The sequence below is a fragment of the Emydura macquarii genome, unplaced genomic scaffold (assembly GCF_026122565.2).
Source record: "Emydura macquarii macquarii isolate MOO-44397 ecotype Brisbane River unplaced genomic scaffold, CSIRO-AGI_Emac_v2 contig_1230, whole genome shotgun sequence".
NCBI lineage: Eukaryota > Metazoa > Chordata > Testudines > Chelidae > Emydura > Emydura macquarii.
Genome location: NW_027131367.1, coordinates 11,033,054 through 11,054,843, shown reverse-complemented (window position 1 = coordinate 11,054,843; position 21,790 = coordinate 11,033,054). Strand labels below are relative to the sequence as shown.

At 38.1% G+C, this 21,790-nt stretch overlaps 1 protein-coding gene across 10 annotated transcripts in view; it reads right to left on the bottom strand.

Annotated features, from left to right (window-relative positions):
- The window catches only part of MBTD1 (mbt domain containing 1), a 50,739-nt gene that overhangs the window by 11,575 nt on the left and 17,374 nt on the right, over positions 1 to 21,790 (bottom strand). For all 10 annotated transcript variants that reach the window (XM_067547443.1, XM_067547446.1, XM_067547447.1 and 7 more), the window contains 10 exons: positions 20,067 to 20,184; positions 18,764 to 18,898; positions 18,151 to 18,239; positions 17,304 to 17,538; positions 15,758 to 15,816; positions 15,375 to 15,479; positions 14,188 to 14,335; positions 11,349 to 11,431; positions 10,611 to 10,845; positions 9,090 to 9,167 (listed from right to left, as the gene is read on the bottom strand). In XM_067547443.1, the coding sequence (XP_067403544.1) occupies positions 9,090 to 9,167; positions 10,611 to 10,845; positions 11,349 to 11,431; positions 14,188 to 14,335; positions 15,375 to 15,479; positions 15,758 to 15,816; positions 17,304 to 17,538; positions 18,151 to 18,239; positions 18,764 to 18,898; positions 20,067 to 20,184 (1,285 nt within the window). The remainder of the gene's footprint in view (positions 1 to 9,089; positions 9,168 to 10,610; positions 10,846 to 11,348; positions 11,432 to 14,187; positions 14,336 to 15,374; positions 15,480 to 15,757; positions 15,817 to 17,303; positions 17,539 to 18,150; positions 18,240 to 18,763; positions 18,899 to 20,066; positions 20,185 to 21,790) is intronic.

Genomic DNA, 21,790 nt, shown 5'->3' with positions numbered 1-21,790 from the left:
TACAGAGTGCTGTCCCATCAAAAATCTTGAGAAATTTTGATGAGCTATATATAGTTCCATTTTAGAACAGAATAACCATCTACCCAATGTATGTGCACACCAAATCCAACTTGATCTTCCCTATTGTGACTAAAAAGCAAGCATCAGTTATGGATATACTTATGGCTGAGAATCTAATGACAGTTCTGAAGATGCAAAATACAATATAACTGTCAAACATTATTCCACATGCACACAATTACACATATGGTACATTGGATGTTATCACTGTAAAGTGCCGTCACCACAAAATGTGATTACTAGATGTTAGCCTACAGTAGCAGCTGAAAGTTCTGAGGAATTAGAACCATATGCCCTGAAAACTCGATCTTTCAGTGAGCCATACTAATCTCAGAAAGGATAAGAGCAATCCAGATGTTGGTGAAAGGTTCCACTGTTCTCCATTACAAGCGGTTTGCATAGCAACATACAATTAAGAAAAGAAAATCAGGTTTATTGAAGATAAAGCTAGGCAGCATGCTGGCTGATTTCTATTCCCTTCTGATTATCACCTTGTTCAACATGGAGCCTTTTTAGGACATTTTTAAAGCCACTTACAGGACTACCTTAACCTGTATTACTTGACACGTCAATTTAAAACAAAACAAAAAACAAAAACAAAACAAAAAAAAACCTATAAAAAGGTTAGATTTCAACAACTGAAGTCAAACTTAGATTTTTCAAACAGATTCTGAAATTCAACCTCAATGCAGATGTTAAATAATAAATATTAGAGGTTATTTTTCCTATGAGTCTTCTTTATATGAAATGGGCAAAAACATAGCAATCAACTTTTATATTTTTATTACTAAATTTGTGCTCATTAACTACTTGTAAGTCACATTCAAAAAATCTACAAGAAGCAATTTAGCATTTATTTCCCCCCAGCTAACATTTACTGGTTTGGAATCAGCACCAATGCACTTGCTTTTAGGAGGTTTTAAAAAATAAAAATAAAAATCAGACTTAATATTATGTTCTCCAGGGGGTAGGGGATGGAGTGGGGGTGGTATTATACTGTGAGACCTATTTCCAGTTAAATTGCTCCTACTCTTCATCACTAAATCAGGGATTGACTATATACCTGTACTACCGTTTGCATTATTATGATGCACCAGAGCAATATGGGACTCTCTTTCTAGTACACGATTTACAGAGCTTCATTATCTCAGCTCATTCTATGCATATTCAATGGAACCAATACCATTTGCATACTCCTTCCCACCACAGGAACCTATTAAGAATTTGAAATATTGTGTTGAAATGCCTCCAATACACATTCAATATATTTAGCAGAATGACTCAAGTCATTCTGGAGTGCAACGTAAGTATGTACGAGTTCCATACATGTAAATAACTCACTGTAGTAAAAGAGGTACTCAGGATGTGTAGTAGTTTCTTGTTAAACCTAGTATGTTGGCTTTTTTTGCACCCTGTGGGGAAAAACACACTAATACCACATAGATTTTTACACTTCAAAAATGTTCTTTCCTAAACAAGATTTCTCCTCTCTTCAAAAATTACAACCAAGGACTCTGGAAAGAATAGTTTCTCCTTGCCATTGATTATTATTTCCCGAGACTCAGCACTCATGCCACTGTAACTTATCTGGAACAGACAGACAGAAGGCAGCCAGTTACAAGAAGAGGTTTCATGCCCACTTCCTCTCCTCCCCTTTTGGCCAACTGAGTAGGTTTCTTAGCTAACAGTTCAGAAGAGAGAGACCATCAGACTCGCTCCCCATCCTAAGGTGACCAGATAGCAAGTGTGAAAAAATCAGGACAGGGGGTGATAATAGGCACCTGTATAAGACAAAGCCCCAAATATTGGGAATGTCCCTATAAAATCGGAACATCTGGTCACCCTACTCCATCCCCACGTCACAAATCTATTCTAGATTAGTAAACACAGAAGTATCTCAATCCCCTTAGGGTGAGAGTCTGGCCTAGTGGCATTAGGTGAAGGAAGTTTCCTTTTCTGTGATTCAGTTGGTCAGTGTTGTGTGAAACAATGGTTTCCGAATAGCTTTACAGAGACTTATGGTGGAGAGGGGGACAAAGCAAGTTGGAGAAAGACTGAGTAGGCTCTTCCTAGCAATCTCCCTTCAGCCAATTCTGGAATTTTCCAACCCGCAGTACATCGAAATGGACTACAGAATTTTGAGTGTGCAGTAGCAGGGTCCCCACGGCCAGGTAGTGCACCGCCAGCTGCTGCACTGTAGATTCACACCCTGGCTTGCTGTGCATTAAGTCTCCACATAGACTACCATCTAGAGCTTTCTCCAAACATTTGGAGTCTCTGAAAGCTCTTTGGAGTGCGCTACATCCTCCTGTTCCCGAGCTAGGGCATTTAAACCAATGCTATGCAAAGATCTTATGGATGAAGTACAATTCATAAACTAAGTTAAGTTTAAAAAAAAACCCACCACATTAAAGCAGATCTTCAAAACAGTTATGTCAGTATGTAACACAAAATATGGGGGGACATAGGTAATAATCACCACCAAGACTACTTGAGAGTAGCAAGTCTTAGCAAGTTGATAGAGATGACAAAATAGCATCGGCGGGGGGTGGGGCTGTACCAGCTGTTGTACCCCTTATTGGAGGCCCGATTGCCTGGGTGCACTCTGTCCTTTTGAAAGACAAGAGCAGCAAGCTCAGACCTTCATGGGTTGTCTAGAAAGGCCTCCAAGAATCAGCTGCTGATAGAACCAGCAAGACTTGGTCCTCCATTAGAAGGGCCAGGAGCAAGCAGAGGTCAATCAGGGTCCAGCAGGCCAGATAAAGAGGGCTGGGCTACCTCTTTCAAAGGCCAGTTCTGGGTGAGACTAAGACAGGAAAGGAAAGATCTCTGTCTTAACCTGGCCTGGTCAAGGACATAACTGCTATTATGTTGGTTAAAGACTATTGTTTTATGTTATGAACTTTAATGTTGATGTGTCCATTTAGCAATAAAGCATCAATTTGTTTTTTGTAAAATTAAAATGAACCCTCTCTGTGGTCTTTCCTGGCTCAGGCAAGCCAGTGATAACTGCTATCAGCAGTGGGATGTCTGAATCCCCTTTCATTACAAAGGGAATGATGGAAGACTTACTGAGGTTTTCAGTACAACAGCAGGCCCAGGCTGAACAAGAAGCTTAGTGGACCGCAAGCAGCTAATTCTGGGAAGCCACTCTAGGGAAGCCCTCAAAGTCCAGACTTCTTGTTCTCTTCCAAAAAGGGTAGCTTCATAGAGCAGGGTGCACTAAGGCAGCGAGGCCTCTAGTAAGGGGTGACTAACGTATTGTGCACCGTTACATGTCTCAGCACCACCAGATTAAGGCCTCAGGGAGAAAAGCAATGCACATTTATGACAACGTCCATGTGATGTTAAGAAAGCTATGAAATCCTTTCACAAGCTCCTTCTCGGTGGCTAAGTACACAGTGAGGAAACTGGGAGTGGGATTAGTCATTTGTTCATCCAAGGAATGAGGAGATAGTGGACTGTAATGATGCATGTTTCCCATGAAGAACTTCTTTGTTCCTGCACTAGTTGTACAAAATCATCCAGGTCTTTTAGAAGGTTTTGCATGTCCTTAATTGTGAAAAATTTGGCCAAGACTTCCTGAAATCTCAGCACCCGTCTGTCAAAAGCCAGGCTGTGCAGTTGAGAAAATTCTCAGAATCAAAGGCTCAGATATTGTTGCAAGAGATCTGGCACTGATGGGAAATGTAACTGTTCTCTGATTATCAACTACTGTGAATTCAGCAGGCCTTCCTGGGCACGAAGATGAATGCTCATCTATTTAGTGCCATTTGTACGCATGGTGATTTATACATGTGCATAACGGCAAGGTGCCTGCCAGCAGGAATCATTGTTATGTCTACTGCTGCCACCTTCAAGGCCTTGAAAGCTCATTTAGTTTCTTCAGAGAGACCCTTCACCTGACAACTCCATAAGAAGGTAATTGAAGGAAGAGTATATGTAGAGGATCATTCCACCTGATGGAAAAAGCATTTGGTTGATGCTGTATCCCTCTTCACATACCTGATGCAGAACCACTATGCTTCCAAGATTGCCTTGAGAGGCAAAGACACCTACCTGTAAAATGCTTAACAGCTTAAAGAGAGACCAAAGAGATAGCCTCTTTAGAATCATCTTGCACCAGGCGTGTGCAGATTCCTTAGAGTGAACCAAACTGCACTGTTAATGAGCTAGACAAGCACATGCAAGGCTCTAATGTAGTCAATGAATCCCTGTGCTCAGTTCAGAAACATCCTGGAACTTTGGCTCTCCTTAATCCTTCTATGCAGGCTGCCATGGTATGAATGTTTCTCCGCACCAGTACTGGGCTTTTACAGAAAGGCAGCAGCATGAACCTGCAGACCAAGGTACTTTTATGGAGTTATCTGTCTGCCTTCAGACACCAAACAGGTGTTGATTTCAAGAACGTTCCCCCTCTCAGACTCCCATCTGGGGTTCAGATTTTTCCTTTCGCTTCCTGATGTGTTAGAAAGGAGAAACTATGCAAGACTCAAATCACTTATCAAGGGATAGGGGTACATCCTGCATTTATGTTCTTCCTGTGGAATTGCTCAATTTAATTCTGTATCTATGATAAGACCAAGTTCGCAAGGGTTGCCTTCTTCATTCATTGGTAGAAGAGGATCCTAGTATGTCTTTATATTAGTGCCTCTGCTATTGGCAAACCCCAGAAAAGCTAATAGCTTCATACAGGCCCAGCCAAATATGGCTGTCAACCCTGTTGCAGAAGACTAAAACCAATACCACTAGTTTGAGAGCCAAGTCTCAGATCATCACTCAGAATCAGGCTATCTTGCCCTATCTCAATCCAGGAGCCCTTTTCCCCAACAGCTTAGTTTGTGACAGCATAGTAATCAGCAGACTTGGTGTCTTTGAGCAGAACGAGATACAGTTGAAAGCTGAAGAGGTCTGTGGTGAGGTGTAGTTATGTCGATGTGAGCTCTTCTGCTTGACAACCTTCTTCATCCACCTAAGTCTTAGACTAACTCCATGCAGAAACATTTAACAGATAACATGGTCTATCACAAACTAATTGAAGATAGACTAGAGTCTCTCCACAGATTGTGTTGTCAATTGTGTGTGAAGACTTTCCTGGTGGCAGTGACTTCAGCTTGTACAGAAAATTAAGTTCTGGTCCTAGCAACTGAAGTACCATATAACACATTTCACAAGTTACAAGATTCCTCTCTACAGCGGTGCTGAAGCTTCTTTTCATCTTGCTAGCATTTTTCCTATACCCTTTCAGGGGAGCATTCTTCTCCATATGCTCAATGGCAGAGTCCTTAAGTTTCTACTTAGCTCTTAGAAAGTCCATCTAGCTTTTTGTTTTTGACACTCACAGGGTTACTAGCTCTTTAAATGGAAATGGGTTCAGCACCACCTGTAATCCACTTAGTTCATATTTCCAGGTGGAGAAAAGGAACCATGCCACATGACAGGTAGGTAACATGGCTAAACCAGGTCTTTGGGGTGGAAATAAAACAGAAGCCTGGGGACAGAAAGAAAGAATCCAGACAGGAAGACCTGGGAGTTGCTGCTTGACAGAGCAGGGAGAGACTCAAAGAAGCAAGAGAGCTGCATGAGCTCTTTTCACAGAGATTCTCCTTAGCTCCCAGGAACAGGGCCTTGGGAGTGCAGAGAATTGGTACCAGCCATGAAGGCTGCAGTGTGGAAAGCAAGTTTTCTAGAGGAAAACCTCAGCTCAAAACAGGACTATGAACCCTGCACTAAGGTTGTGAGCCATTTAGGAAAGCTGGATGGGACTTCTTGTGTACTTAATTAGTAAACCCAGACACCAAGGAGGGATATTACTTGACACATGCAAACTTATGCTGAAGTTACTAGGGAGTTCAAGAGGGGGAAACTGAAGCAGTGCCTGGTCTGAAGATAGGACAAGTAGGCAGCGCTGCTACAGACTCCAGTTAATCGAGCAATGCTGTTGCCAAGAGAAATCCATCTAAATGGATATCTGATTGTATTTCACATTGTGGTAGCATGGCTGGCCTGAAACTAGGGAGATCATGTCAAGGCTCACTTGGTCAGAGGTGTATTTCCATTGCAGGTACCTGCAAAGTGGCTGGACAGCCTTTTCACCACACATTTACAAAACAGTATTGCTTATAATTTGAGGACTCCCCGTGCTCCAAAGCTTGTGCTCAAGGTAGGGGGAAGCCAAATTCTCCCACCTTTAAAAGATGTTTATTTCAGGGCACTCCTCATTTTAAGTTAATCAAACACTGCATGCAGTGTTTGTCACTCATCTCTTCATGCACACTTGACCAATGTGGTCTACTTGTATGTTTAAAGAGGAATCTTGGTCCTCTTCACTTATATATTAAAAGATGGTTGGCACTGGCTTTATTATGGTTGCCTACTGCAGCCTTATCACCTTTTTTCTTCTGGGAGATCCCTCTTCCATGATTCACTATTTTTGATCATCAAGAATCTATAATAGTGAAACAATACTAGGTTTGGTGTTTGTTTGAGATAAACATGGATCTAAAATGATCTCATCTGTAATCAAATACAGTCAAAACACCGTTTTCTAGTTATCTACTGAAGAGGATTTCTGATAAAACTTTCAAGAGCTGTCTTGCAAATGCAAACTATGCAAAAAGGCAAATCCAGTAGGTAGGTCTTCCTAACTCTGTCCCTCCCCCTACTACACACCCCCTGCCCCTTCCCCCCAACTTGATTTTTCTGCCCAATGAGTTTTAAAAGGATATCACAGTCTCAAGGATACTAGCAGAGAAGTTTAAAGTATGAGGTTTAGGAAGCATTCAGTACAATTTTCAAAACTTTCTCTAGTGAGCTTGCAGATCATGCCTACCTCACAAAGATATGAGGATTAATGTCTGTGAAGTTTGTTGAAGATGACCTGCCCTATCAGCAAGAAATTTTTATCTTTCTCCATGCTCTTGGGTAGGAATATTTTTAAATCCAGGTTTTTCACAGTAAAATTCTAACAATTCACTTCAGAGTGAAATGTAGAACCCACCTTCCTGAATGGTTTAGACTGTGAGTTAAAAATTCCTTGTGTCTGTAAGATACACATTGTGGCTGCAATAACAGCAGTTAATTTGATTAATTTAAAGAAAAGAAATGTTCAAACTTATTAGGAACATGCAAGTAGTAATAAGGGCCTTTAAAACATATAGAAAGGGGCAAAAACACCATCACTCCTCCTTCCAAAATGGAGGTGCCAAAAGCTAGAGTGTTCTTAACTCCAGAAGCATTTAACGCTTCACGCTTAAATGAACTACAAAACAATGAACTGGAATGCCTTAGGAAAATGTTTGAATAGACCAGAGTCAGACAAAACAGAACTTAATGGTAGTAAAGGCCTGATAATCAAGCTTGGAATTTAAACCAGTTGATCAAGCCTAGAATCAGAGCTCCACACACACTGGATCTCTTCTGGCACTATGTTAATGCCTGACATGCAGATAAAGCACTTAAGTCTGCCAACTTGTGGGGAAGTCATGTCCTGTGTCAGTGGAATTGCCCACGTTCTAATACAAAGGCCTTGCTGGCAGCCAACATGAAGGCAACTGGACTGCAAAAGAGATGGTGTGCAATCTAGGAAGCTTAAAATTGATATAAATCCATTCTGCCTTTTCTTGCAGTTAATTTTGTCCACTTTATCTTCAGCATAAAGTACCAGCTGCTGTTACAAAACCTGTCCTTCCTGCACCAAGGAAATACCACCTCTTCCCAAGGAAATATCAAGAATGCAACAGCTTAGTGCTCCAAGAACAGCTAGGCTGCCTTCAACTAGTGCCTCATATTAGGACAGGATAGAATCAGCGCTTCATTCTTATTAGGTAGATAAATGAATCCTTTCACTGTATATGGTTCTGCTCAAATACTTAATTTTTAAAGTGTCAGCTTGCATGGATATTGAAGACGTTGTGGCACTTTTAATTTTATTTATTTTTAAAATAAGGCGCTTGCCCTGAGTTCTTGTCCAAACTGACCACCATGCATAAAGATTTGCCATGCACAGTGGGGGTCAATTGGCTGCTATCCTCCATCATTTGAAAAATGCCTTGGGATCCTCCAAAGGTGCAATGTGATTTAAGATATTACTTGGAGGGAAATATAGATGGATCTGATCTTCAACAAGAAAGGGTAGGGGAAGGCACAAAGTGGTCTTGTGATTGGCTGTCTCTACTCCCTTTGTTACAGACAAAAAATAACTTTGGTTTGAACAAACAAACAGAGTCGTGGAAATAGGAATAGAGCGGGAAGGAGAGGAACATCATTATAACTGTAACAGATTTGTTTGAATTTTTGAAGAAAACAATTTGCTCTCAGGGAGACACTACTAATGTTGAAAGAATTTGGGCAGTTGTTCAACACCTAGTATTAAAGAAATAATACTATATACCAATTGACAAGAGTAGTCAACTATAGCGACACTGCTGCATACCTTTGTAAATAATATTATTACTAAATAAGAGCTTCCTACAGTTGCCCCACACCCTAAAATTTGGCAAACTAGTCAATTTAAAAATTAGTATTTTGCAAAAGGAGACAAATTTTAGTTTTATAATAGACTGCCCTCAAAACAACCTGGTTCTTATTTCTACAGCTTAGCTACAACTAGTTAAAAAATGATGAGCCAAAGTTCAGTTCATGCATAGCTAAGCATTTTGCTCGAGACCACCTTAGTATATCTGAATGCTTATTCCTTACCTAAAATTCCTTACTTAATTCCTTACCTAAAATTGTTTCTAGGAATACCAAAAACAATTTAACTTATTTGTCCATGTACAATCCAGACAGAAGTTACTAACAATATCAACCCTTTCAAAACCACTTACTTTCCATTTGATTATTTTGCAAGTTATAACAAAAAGTTTCTCAATTAATAAAAGGCCTCCTTTTATGGCATACTGCACCTTTAAGCATAGCACTTATTTCACGCACAAGCAACATTTCCAACCAGAATAGAGAGTTCGAGAGAAATTGAACAACTTTCTAACAGCTGGAAAAAGGCATACAAATAGCACTTTGTCACCCACTTTTTTTGTGTCCTTTGTATTGTTGTGACTTAGCCTTTTTCTTTTGCTTTGATGAACTTGACTGGCTATCTCTTGATGCTGAAAAATATTAAGAATTAAAATTCTGAATTAATGTTTTGGGAAAACACTGCAGTCTTTCACGTTAAGGATAATTCAGGAGAAAAATGTTGTCTTCAGTGAATGAATGAAGACAGAGTCTATGTCAAACAGAACACATTCACACAGGAAATATCTTCTCCAAGAACTGCACCCATTCCAGTAGCCTCTGGAACACAATTACCCATATCACATTTTCTGACCTAACAGGCTACAAAAGTTCATCTCATTCATGAGTCTGTGACAACACACACCTACTGCCAGGGCCATAGCTCTGCTCCTTTGAACAATTAGCTATTCATGCCAATCATTTTTCTGACTGGAGAAATATACCTGCTGCATCATGAAACTAAGTCTTGCTGCCACTCTAGTTTCACAGAAGGCAAGAATAAAATTCGGACAAAGAAAAAAAAAAGATGGAAACAGAAAAAAGATTAGAAAACTAGGCACACACAAAAGATTTACATTTGAAAAAATGGGCACAAAATACACAAATTAAGACAGAAATAGAGATATAAAAAAGATTAAGACTAGAAAGAGAGATATGACTAAAAGAATGAAAGAGGCAAGAACTAAGAATGTAACAAAAGAAATGAAGCAAAAATAAGCACTGGTAAAAGTCAAATAAATTAATGCAAAAAAACACCTGAAAATAAAACAAAGTAAAACATTCCAAATCAGCCATAACTTGTAATATACATTTTTATATTCCAGTTGGACACACTGGAGGAGTATAAACTGTCTAAATGAAGAAGAAAACAAACCTATCAGTTGTCAGAACTGATTTCATCTATTTCTGAAAGCCTGGCAACATTTAAAGTATTCATATCATAAGCTGCCAGCTACACTAAGACAGCATCTGTTTATATGTTCACTCTCCAGGAGCTGGACAGGTTTATGAGACTGAAAAGCCAGGTATGCACATACAAGCAGGCTGTCTAGGTTCTTTAAATTAAATAAGTACATACTACAAGGCCCCATCCTGCAAACACTTGTGCATGATATAGATGAATAGTATCAATCAATACAATGCATAAAGTTACTAACACACGTTTTCAGGATCCGGACCTCTGACTGTAAATTACCATGCAAATTGATTGTGCTATAAATGATCAATAATGTTATCTAGGCCTGATGCTTAAGCAGGCTGCTTCTCTCACCCAACAAACATCTGTTGGCCCCAGGAGTAGAAATAGAGCACAGCCAAGCAAATGCTCTGAAGTGCTTGATCAGTTAGTTACACAGTAGAAGAGATTAGAATTGTGTGCTTCTGAGCATTAGCAAAGATCTAGTCCATTTTTTTGTTGCAGCTGGCTATCCAACTCCGAAATGACACACACATGTATAAACACTGGAGAGCAACTGGTAAATTTTAGGATTTAAAAAGATCCAAGAGGAATCATTTACAAATGCATAACAACTTACTTTGTGGTGCTGGAGGCTGTAGTTGATATCCAGTTAATTGGCACCACCCTACAGGATAGAGGTCAGGAGACTCACAATCCACCCACTGATCATATTCTTCTTCCCAACCATCAAAATGTATCCTCAATAGACGATGGATGATGCGGGTTACTGTGGCCACACATACTAGGCGCGGTTCCATAAGATCTACAGCCTCCAGTTTCATTCGAATGTGAAACCCATGGTTTGGAACTTCCTGGAAAGTTGAATGCAGCAAGACGCTCAAATATGAGGAAACCAAGTCTAACATCTTAATCTACAAAGTTCAAATACTTCATTGGGGCTAATGTTTCAGTCAAGTTTAATTTCAAGTGGCATTATTCAGATGGCAAAAGTGAACATGGTGAAATTCCAAGGTATCATTTATGTAATTTAATGTGCTCCTATTTTCTGCCAATATTAAGATTTTTTTCAGAATCTGAACTATACAAGCTGAACGTACACACACGTTTTCTATTTCTAATAAACAATTTCACTCTATTTTTACTAGAGATATTTTTCAAAGCACACTCACATAGGCTTTGAAAGTAACAGTCTCTGTATTTCATGAACAATTAGCACACAAGTGTAGAAACATATTAAAGACAGGTGAAGAGACTGATTAACCTCCTGGGATCAAGCATGCAGGAATTTACAGCACAAAATCCACTGTAAATAGCATACATGCCATACAGTTGCTTTACCAATGATTTATCTTACCTTATTGAAGAGTTTTACAGGTGCTGCTATAGAGTCAGTTTCCCTGAGGTAGTCAAACCATTTGAAAGGGAGTTTTGCATAACCTGTGAATTTTAAATAGTACTTTCACACATCAACTGCAGACTTTGTTCATTTAAAAACAATACTATTAATGTTACATTGTTACTAAAATGACAAAGAAGCTAAACGCTATTATCAGAATATTTTTCTCAATTTGAGTTTTTGCTCCAAATTGGGCTCCACACAAATCAGAGAAGTAAATCTATTTAAATGCTTTAACAGTCTATTTTATAATGATGTAACTAAACAGAAATCTGCAAAATCATCCACTCTTTCCTGTGGGAGAAAAATAATTTTATCCTTGAAAAGTTGGATTTGTTTGGAGAAGACTGGCCAAAACACATTCAGTGAAATATTTTTAAAACCTAGATAATAAGGTTAGAAAAAACAGCGAAGAGGTAATGAAGGATTTATCTCAACCTTATAAACTACAGGAGAGAACTGTTTCTTAATAATGTATTTCACTTTTCTTTAGTCTACTGAATTTGCATGGGATAGAGAGGATTGTTTTTGGGTGACTTTTCCCTTCCTACAGCTTCTTAGACCAGGAAGTCCCAAATTGTGGCCTTGAACCAACAATAGTTTGCAGATTTATTTGTGGTGGTCTGTAGAATTATACATTCTGAAAAACAAGAAGGTGATAGGGGCTTGGAGTGATGGGATGGAAGATGGTCTACACAGGATCTCACTTAAAGTGGTGTGCAGAATAAAAAAAAGAAAGAGAGCCACTGTTTTAAACCAAGCTGCCACTTTGGGTCACAGCTTAATACCACAGGGCTACATTCCTCAGACATATAATTAAACTTCAACTATGGTCCCAATCTGGAGAGGTGCCAAGTGGCCTCATCTTCCACCGACTTCACTGAGAGCACTCACCACCTTACAGGATTGGACCCTATATTTTAAGATCTCTTTTCATAGTGTAAAATTTCAAGCTAACAAGATGAATATGGAAAGGGTGGCAGCAAGTCAAGTTCATATCACCTTCATGAACAGAAGTGGTCCAAGTGGCTGCAGACTCATCAAGATAGCAGGACATGAGTTGCACATAAGAATTTTTTTTTTTGGGTTAATATACACAGATCTTCTGACACACATGTTCAATGGATTTTTACAAATGTTATCTAATTAATCCCCACAACAAGCCTTTGGGAAAAATGGAAGCAGAGGAAGTCCATGCCAGAGCTAAGATCAGAACTCAGGACTCCCAATTTCCAGCTCCATAATTTAGCCACTAGCACACACTTCTAGCAAAATACATTAACCTACTAAGCAAGTTAAAGTTCTGTATAACATTCTTATTGCTGTTTGTTAGTCATACACATAAAACTAAGTTTTACATAACTGAACGTGATTTATAATAATAGTCTATCAATGACTGATACAGGATTGCTATGGGGAAAACTAAAAAGAAGGGAAGAAATGCAGATGAAAGCAGAGAAGGAGGAGAGCTGTCGTGATATAAGAAACAAGGCAGTATGTTAAATTATATCAACAGAAGTTCATCTTCTGTGGTAGATTCAGTGTTTAAGGAATAACATTTACAGGATTCTTCAAAGACAAGCATCTTGTATCATCTGTTACGTATTGTCCATTTAAAAGTCTGTTTTTCCAGAGAGTATAGAGACATACATTTTGTCATTATTAAATTTTCATTCTGTAAATGACCCCTAAATCTCTCTTATTTTTTGGAGGGCACAGAAAACATTGAAAAAAAGCACAAGATGGACTATACATATTCCCATGATTCCCTCTGCAGAAATTCCACTGAATGATATAGCTCCAATAAACAAGGGTAAATCTGCTCAGCTACGGATTCTCCAAATGCTAAAAGCCAACTGCTTAGTGTCAGCTAATGGAAATTTTATTAAGTGTTTCTCTTTGTTGCAGGTACAACTGTCAGTACACGCAATATTCAGAACATCTCTACACTCAGTGCCAATAGAAACTTGCATTTAACCACTGCATAGGCTTTTCCCCCCTTCTTTTCTTGTCCTTCTAATAATTTAGAGATTTTTGAATTAATAGAGATAGAGAAAAATTCTTACCAAAAATAATGAGCACCTATCATCAACTATGATGTAATTACCTACATCACTCTTTATACGTTGCTAAAGCAGCGTAATAAAATGTAGAGATGAAGGCAACAAAAGACTATCTGCAGACACATGATGACATTCAAGCAGTTTTGCACACGAAGACCTTAGGCCTTGTTCAAAAAATATGAACTCCTCCTACCCCCATGGATACTGATATGAAGGATACATTTTCGTGCATTTTAGCAAGAGAGAATAACTCACCATACCTGATTAATAAATCTGCAACATTTTACAATGCTTTTAATATGGATAATTGCTCTATTACAGTTTTAGTCCTCTGTTGGCCCATGACTCTCTAGCACGGATATTCCTGACATAGTTCTAGAAGTGCTCTGCATATTTTTTCCCCTATTGATTGATGCTGAATATAACTAATTTTTCTCATTAAAAAAAGTTTAGTTACATAATGGCAATATTCTACCTTTTAAATCTTTGTGTAGTCAAAACAAATCATTTTATTTGCCCATGAATTAAACATTCAATTTGGGCTCTTCTATACATTGAGTTTGACATTCCTGTTTCAGATTATTTTAAAGTAGTGCTGAAGTTTCTGTTTGAAATCAAGATGGCTCTGAAAAATGACATGAATGTTGTAAAATGATTTAAGAAACAAAGAATATATACATAAAATACCACTGAAAAATAATCAGAATAGAAGTTGATCAGAATGGTATAAGTACCTCTGGGTGGAGCTAGTTCAATTGCATTAATTTCACAGAAACCAACAGGAAAAATAGAAGGGGAGGTGGCATGGTAACAAAACCAGTCAGACCCATCTGCTGCTTCAGAGCCATCAATCCCGATCATAAGATATCCATCCGCTAACACCTTGTAAATAAAAAACATATTTTACATTAAGCACCTTTATACATTTGAAGGCAAGGCTAGAAATTAAATATGTCATGTTTCAAAGCAGAGTAAGAAATGAAATAAGTGATGAGCAAATTATGCATAAGGGACACTGTCAAAAGTCACTTCTCTCCAAAATTTTTTTTTGTTGTATATGCTATTGTGATCATTACCTGGTAACATTAATAGAATAGAGAGACTAGAGACTTTCTTCTTTTAGTTTTCAGTTTTTTTTCCTTTGTGCATTTGACAGCTCTTTGTGTAGTACCAGTTTCACTCTATCTTTGTACAGTATTTCCTTTGTAGTTGGTGAGGTTCTTCCACACAGCAATAGGGGAGAACTAAAAAATGTAACCGTATAACCAAAAACATTGGCAGGGGTATTCTAAGTAGGTGTATTATCCAAAGCAATTTTTAATTTTTTTTTTAAAACTTGCCCAGATTTCACATTGCCGGTGCCTCTTTCAGCCACAAGCAACTTTCATAAATACAATCCTCTAAGATTTATACACATAATAGTAATAAACTTCTGCACAGAGGGGAGGGGAGGCTTTTTTGTGAGGGATTATATCATCTGCAAAAGAGCCAGATGAGAAAGTGAGTGGTTCCACTGCACATTAAATTTCACAGGCACACTGTTTGTCAATCAAAGTTCTGGCTGGATTTTTAAACGTTCTTGAATGCCACATACTTGTCATCTGCCGCTGTAACCATCATTTTTAATACCCCAGTAATAGGCAAGAAGCTAATTAGTGGAAGCAATTGGTAAGCAATTCACAAATTGCATGCATTATCCCTTTATTGGAAAGGCTGGAGGTGGAAAGGTGGAAGAAGCAGACAAGAGTCAATGCTGCTGACCAAGTCATTGGTTGCTTTTCTAAAATTTTGTTTTAAAATCAAAATATCAGCCTTTATTAAAAAGTGTTTTTAGCTGCAGAATTGAATACAGAAAACTGGAAACTGCATTAGCAGGATTCATTCCCCATTCCCCCACAAAAGTATAAATTCATTCTCTTACCTTCCTAATGGTTGCAACACATATTGCAGACAGGTTTAAGGGATCTATAGCTTCCAATTTCATTCCCTCCTTGAACCATTCTCCACTTGGATCTACTTCTTTTACCTAAAGAATCACATGACAGCATTACACAGCTAGCTGAGGTGACAAGAACAGACATAAGACAACATAACCACACCCATGAAACGAAGTTTGCAGCAAAAAGATCAAAATACCTCTCAAACTCCCTGTCAGTTTTACTCACATCAAAATGACAAACAGCATTTTAAAAAGTTATGTCCAATAGTAATAGACCCCTTGTATGCTTTATGTCTTCAAGCGATGAAAAATTCCTCTTCCAACTGTGAGTAAACAATCTTAAGAGTTCTTGTTAGCAATCTTACCTTAGCAAATAAATGTGGGGGTGCATCATAATAATGTCCATCTTGTTTCTTTGTAATATCTACAAGAGAGTGTTACATAATCAGTAAATATTTATGAAGAGACAAAATTATACCCGAAAAACCCAAATATTTTCCTGATGCTGTACTATTTAAGGTAGTCATCATTTTATAAATACGTGGGCCCGAAGCGTATAAGGTGGCCTTAGCAGTAGGCCACCTAGAAAATTTGGTAACAGAGCTTAAATTGTGCAATTTATGTATTTGGAGGATATTGGTAGAGAAGAGATATGACAGCATTCAGAGAAACACTAATACCCAGGCCTGATTATGGCACAAAAGTATCAGTGAAATACATATAAGCTTTTGCAGCAGTTTTGCAAGTAAAGCTATATAGCATTCTTTGTGAGTGCATTCTTTTTAAGTGACTTCAAGGCTTAATATAATTTAAGTTTGATTTAAAATATCTTGGTATTGTAGACCTGCTGTTTATTACCTCATTTTTGCACTAGAAATTCTTATCTTTTGATATATTTTGTAATGTGATAGGATCCTTGCAGCAGAGGAGCCATGCAATCTTTGCAGGAGTTTGCAGTCACTGGTTGGATTCTCTTCTCTGAAATGAATTCCAGCAGCTTTGTGAAAAGCTCTTACGTGAATTTCCTGGAAGCAGCCCTGAGTGTGATTTCTTTTAGCTGCTCTCCTTTTATTTTTATATTGGTTTCAACAAAGGTTTCCAACCATCAAAAATATTGATCTTTTAGTGTCCAAAGCTGGTACAACGTGTAACTTTTTTATTCCTGTTCTATGTTACAGATGATGAGTGGTTTGCATGCAAAGAGCAAAAAGAGTCTTTGTCTGTTGTTAAATTAATTTATCATTAAGAGCACATAAAATATTTAAAAAGGAGAAATGCTATGATTTTAAATAATAAAAACCAAGTGTCCACTACCCATCTGCCAGCATTCACTTTTTCTGTCCCTCTTCTGGCAACTTCTGCAATGCAGTTACATGTTACCATACAAAAATATTAAGCACACCCAAAGCTTGATGTCAGAGTAAAATAAATGGAATTAAATCAATAACACAAACTATATTTGTGCTGAGTTTACTGTGTCAGGAGGGTGATGGCAGCTGGTGGGGTAGTGCTGTGTAATTCTAGGGTGCCAGCAGCAAAACATGCTAAATACATAGAGCATTGGGTCTTGTACGCAGAAGCCATTTGCTTACTACTGTTCATGTTATGAACATTCCTAGATATTGTCTCATGGATGGTGCCTCACTAAAGTTTACCCAAGCTCTTCCAAAACCCTGAAGGAAACACTGATCATTTTTAACTAAACCAAATGGAGTGGAGATCTAGTGGCTGAAAAGTCTTTATTATGGCCGATGCATACATTTTTGAAAACGTAATTACTTAAATTAGAAGCTGTTTCAGCCAGGTTACTCCTTTGAGCCCAATCATGGCATAAGATGACAGTATCCTTCAAGTAAGTCTCTACTCAGCCACTACTGCCAGCAAGGTATCTCTGCAACACAACTTGCTTACCAGATCTTTTGAAGCGATGTCCTATACTTCGGGACCAACCAATGTGATGAATGAGTGGGCTGTACATATGGCACCAGAAATCATCAGTTTTGTCTTCACTTTCTTCATATACCAATCTTAATCGTCCTCCAATTACACTCTCTACAACTGCTACCCGTGTTCGACAGAGATGCGTTTTATCAACAACTTCTACTCTCATGGAAGGTTTGAAAGGATACTGCATACTTTCGGAGACCTTAAAATAATAGGGAAAGTGTTCTGTAAAAACATGTACTGTCTTTGCTTAGTCACCTGTCACCTGCTATTAAAGCATTTTTCACTAAATGCAGTCTCCCGTTTCATTGCTGCAAAAACCATCATAAAAATTTTCTCCTGTCTACATCAGGGTGATGTAATAATGGCAAGATCCATAAAGTGAACTTCTCACAAAAATGATCCAAAAAATATCCTGAAATGGTACTGCTATATTGTGTAAGGAAGGCCCTGATCCAACTCCCGTTGAAGTTAATGGAGTGTTCCCACTGACTTTAATGAGAGTTGGTTAGGTCATTAGTGATTGAGAACAGTACCTTGCAGAACAACAGTTAATTCGTAATGGGAGATAAAGACAAACCAGTTTCTGTTTATTTTTACCACAGACCAAAGTGCAAGATGTAAAAATAACTATATCACAAGCTTGGATACAGATGTTCTCTATCTCACCACTGAAGAGGTAAGGCATAGGGAGTAGCTGAAGTACTATCTTCCCCCACAAGAGGGGCCAAAGTGCCATTGCAAAACAATTCAATTCCTCATATCATAATGAGATTGTGTTTATATCATATCATTTATATCACATCAACTTTACCTTCTGAGAAAAGTCAGGAGGAAGAGTTTTGGCACCAGTAAGTCGTTTCACTATAAAAGCTTTCCAGTTTGTGTATTTGTGTTGAATTGCTGTTGCAAATGAAGAGGGGGGAAAAGTCAATGATTACTAATTAAGTTAATTTATTAGCGATACGAAGTTAAAGTCAGTATTTGTAAAACAATATTAAATGATTGTTAAAATACTGAATGAAAATATCAGAATAATTAAAACGTATCAAAAGCCTTTTAGAGGCTGAATTCTGCTCCAATCTCACAACTGCATGTGTCTATATCTGGGGCAAAAGATGACCTAAGATTTTAACAAAGAATAGATTAATAAAAAGAGAGTATGCTTTAACAACTGATTAAATTAATTATTTAGGACTTGATCTTAAACACCCTTATTCACACAAATAAGGGACACTTCATATGAAGATCTGCAGGATCAGGTCCTTATTGATCCAGAAGCAAAGAGATTTATTTACAACTTATGATGGATTCCTATACGAGACCCACATCTATTTGATACTTGAATCACAATTAATACAGTTAAATATAAAAAGCATAAGATTACAATCTCTACTACTGAATCAAGAGTGCTAATATTTACATACTTCTAGGTGGGACTAGAGACTTCCCACTAGTTGCACACCAACCAACAGGGTGGATGTCGGACCCACACACGTTGCACCAGAAGTCAACACTTGAATCGTTTTCAAACCCTTCATATCTTAGCAAAGCATTGTAGCCTGAAAGAGAGCAATCCCATGTTTAAAAGTTATAGCTGAGCGAGGTTATAAAAGATTAATTAATACTATTCCACACAGCATAATGTACGTCCACTGAATTTTTTTTAGACTATATGATTCCAAAGGCATCTTGCTGGACTTTAAGATAATTTAAATTATCAATGCAAAGCAATAAAACAATGTTATGAGATACTATATAGGTGTCTCTTATATGGTAGGAAAAACTGTACATTATAGTTGTGATATAGCATATGATCTTATAATTAAAGATTGTTGTACTGCAAATATACAGAGGTACAGCGTGTTCAACCACAATTAACGGTCCTCAACTTTTGAGTGTTTAGCTATGTAACCTTTAACTTTGTATTAACAACGTTTTTTACCAAGAAAAGAGATCAGTAGTGGAGTTTACAAGTTCCCTGATCTGGAGCTATCTGATTTCACATTTCCTGATTCTGAATCATCCATAACATGAGGAAGCTGCTCCCTGAAGTCTGGGCCAACACAAAACAGGCTTCACAGGCAGACTTTAACACCTGAACAGGAGAAAAGCTGGATTTTGGAAGCTCTGCAGGTGGGAGCTTTTCTCTCCCAGGACAAAGATTCTTACATAATCTGTTTGTGGTGAAAAGTGCCTTCAAAGAAAATTGTGGACACTGGAAGCTTTTATGGAGACATTTACTAAATTACTAGTTTAGAATCCAGTGCAGTGAAATAATAAGCATCTTCAACTCCCATTGAATCCAGTGGGAGCAGAAGGCCTTCAAGCACATTACAGGAGACAGTCACAACACCTTACAACATTTGTCTTAGCATTACAGCTCTGAATGGCAGTCCACTACCGCTCTCAAAGACAACAAAGTTCTCATTGACTTCAACTGGAGGAGGAGCAGGCCTTGTGTTATTACTCCATATGCATGAAATAGCTTTCAGCTAAATCTTTTCCCTCTTTTAAAACAACCCTTTCCACCAAACACAACTAGATTCTAGTACTTATAGAACACTGTGCCACTTCCATGTACAACAGCGTTTTAAAGCCTCAATTTGTGACAGTAGGAGACTCTCTCTTCATCCTCCTTGCTTTTAAAAGAAAATTCTCAGTTCCCTGAATTATGAATTCCTATTATTGCAATCATTTTAATATATATGATCTGAAAAAAATGTTAACCTGCTAATTTCACAATTCCAGCTATCCAGAAGACTTTGGTAGGTAGGCTGCAGTCTGTGTTCGGAACTTCCACTCGCACACCTTCTGAGATATCACCCCAGCATGTCCCCATGGGTGCCTGTCATTTAAGTCAGAGGGGAAAAAGAAAATCACCTCTCTTTACTCCATTTGAAAGTGAAATATTTTATTAAAGCTTTATCAATGACCTTCCAAAACTGGAAAAACTTCAATATAAGTGATACACACAAACAAATATTTAGAGAATTAGAAGTCTCTCTGAAAATCAAGTTTGGTTTTCTTCTCACAATTTATATGGAATTTTGCTATATAATTACTACTGCTAGAATATTTCAGTTCTGTGACTCTCAGTTTAATAGGTGCAAAACACAAGCATTAGGAAGTTATACATGCTCATAACCCAACATCATTCTACAAGATGTTTCAATCCAGGGCTAGGATCTGATCTTAGTGACACCGGTGTAAATCAACAGCAACATTGAATTCAGTGAAATTTCTTTGGATTTATACATATGCCACAGATATTGCAATCTGGCCCACGTTCTCCATGGCCATGATTTCTTTTTGGACTCTGAAAAGACCCTCCTTGAATCTTTTCTGCAGATTTAATAGGATGGAGTTTATCTCCTAGTGGTTAATGCAGGTCACATGCCTTTGTAGGAATGGGCTGTCACAGGACCTTCAGGTGATCATCTCCTCAGACAAGAATGATGAGAGATGCAGTCTGATTCAGCTGCACGACTCCCATGAATATCAATGGGACTTGCATAGCTGGATTCCTCACACACTGCTTTGGAAGTTTAGATTGATGTGTGAGCAACAAAATTAAAAAAAAAAAAAAAGCCTGAATGGACTTTAGGGGTGTTTGGAAATTGTAAATAGAAGTCAAAAGTCCTTTCCGGTTCAGTTTCTGGAGGAAAGTTTCATTAGGTCGGACATGAGAAAAAGATATTAGATTGATAATTGACTAGTCAAAGATGGTGTTGTGGGAACACTGAAAATGTGTGATGCTGAAAAGTTACTAGAACTTATCATTCACTAAACCAAGGCTGTCAGCAAAAGAATCAGAATCTTCCATGTAAAAAGCTAGAACTTGCAACTATCACATAACTCAATGGGTAGTTACCTAGTTTCTGAGAATAGTGTTGATATCACATAAAGATATAAATCTCTCAGGTTTCTTTTTTAAATAAGACAGTAAAAGTCCATGTTAAATTAGAGACTACCCAGAAACAGGTATTCAGATTTTTTAAAATTCAGAATAGTGGCCAAATCCACACCTAAGATGCGTTTAGAAAAACAGATCTTGATCAGTGCAGACAGTATCTAAGCAGATTTTATGTAGACAAATGAAGTAACCTACTTATTTTGTACATCAGGCAGCAAATATCTTTCATTTAAGGCTTTATGCCTTTTCATTAGGCACCTTGCAAACACAAAGGACTTGAACATAACTCACTGGAAATAACATAGTATTCAGTCCCAAGCCTCTCAGAAGCCAAGCTGTGAGGGAGAGGGAAAGAAGAGTTGCCCTATTTCTGAATGCTTGAAAAGAGCAAGTCTGGAAGTCCGCTGGAGATCAGCTATGGCCATCTAGCAGCAGTGAACATCAAATTTATCACTATGGGGGAACTCAGGATACCTTACTGCTCAGAATATTGGAGTACAGACATGCATGAACAGTTTTCCCCAGTAAGGGAAGACAT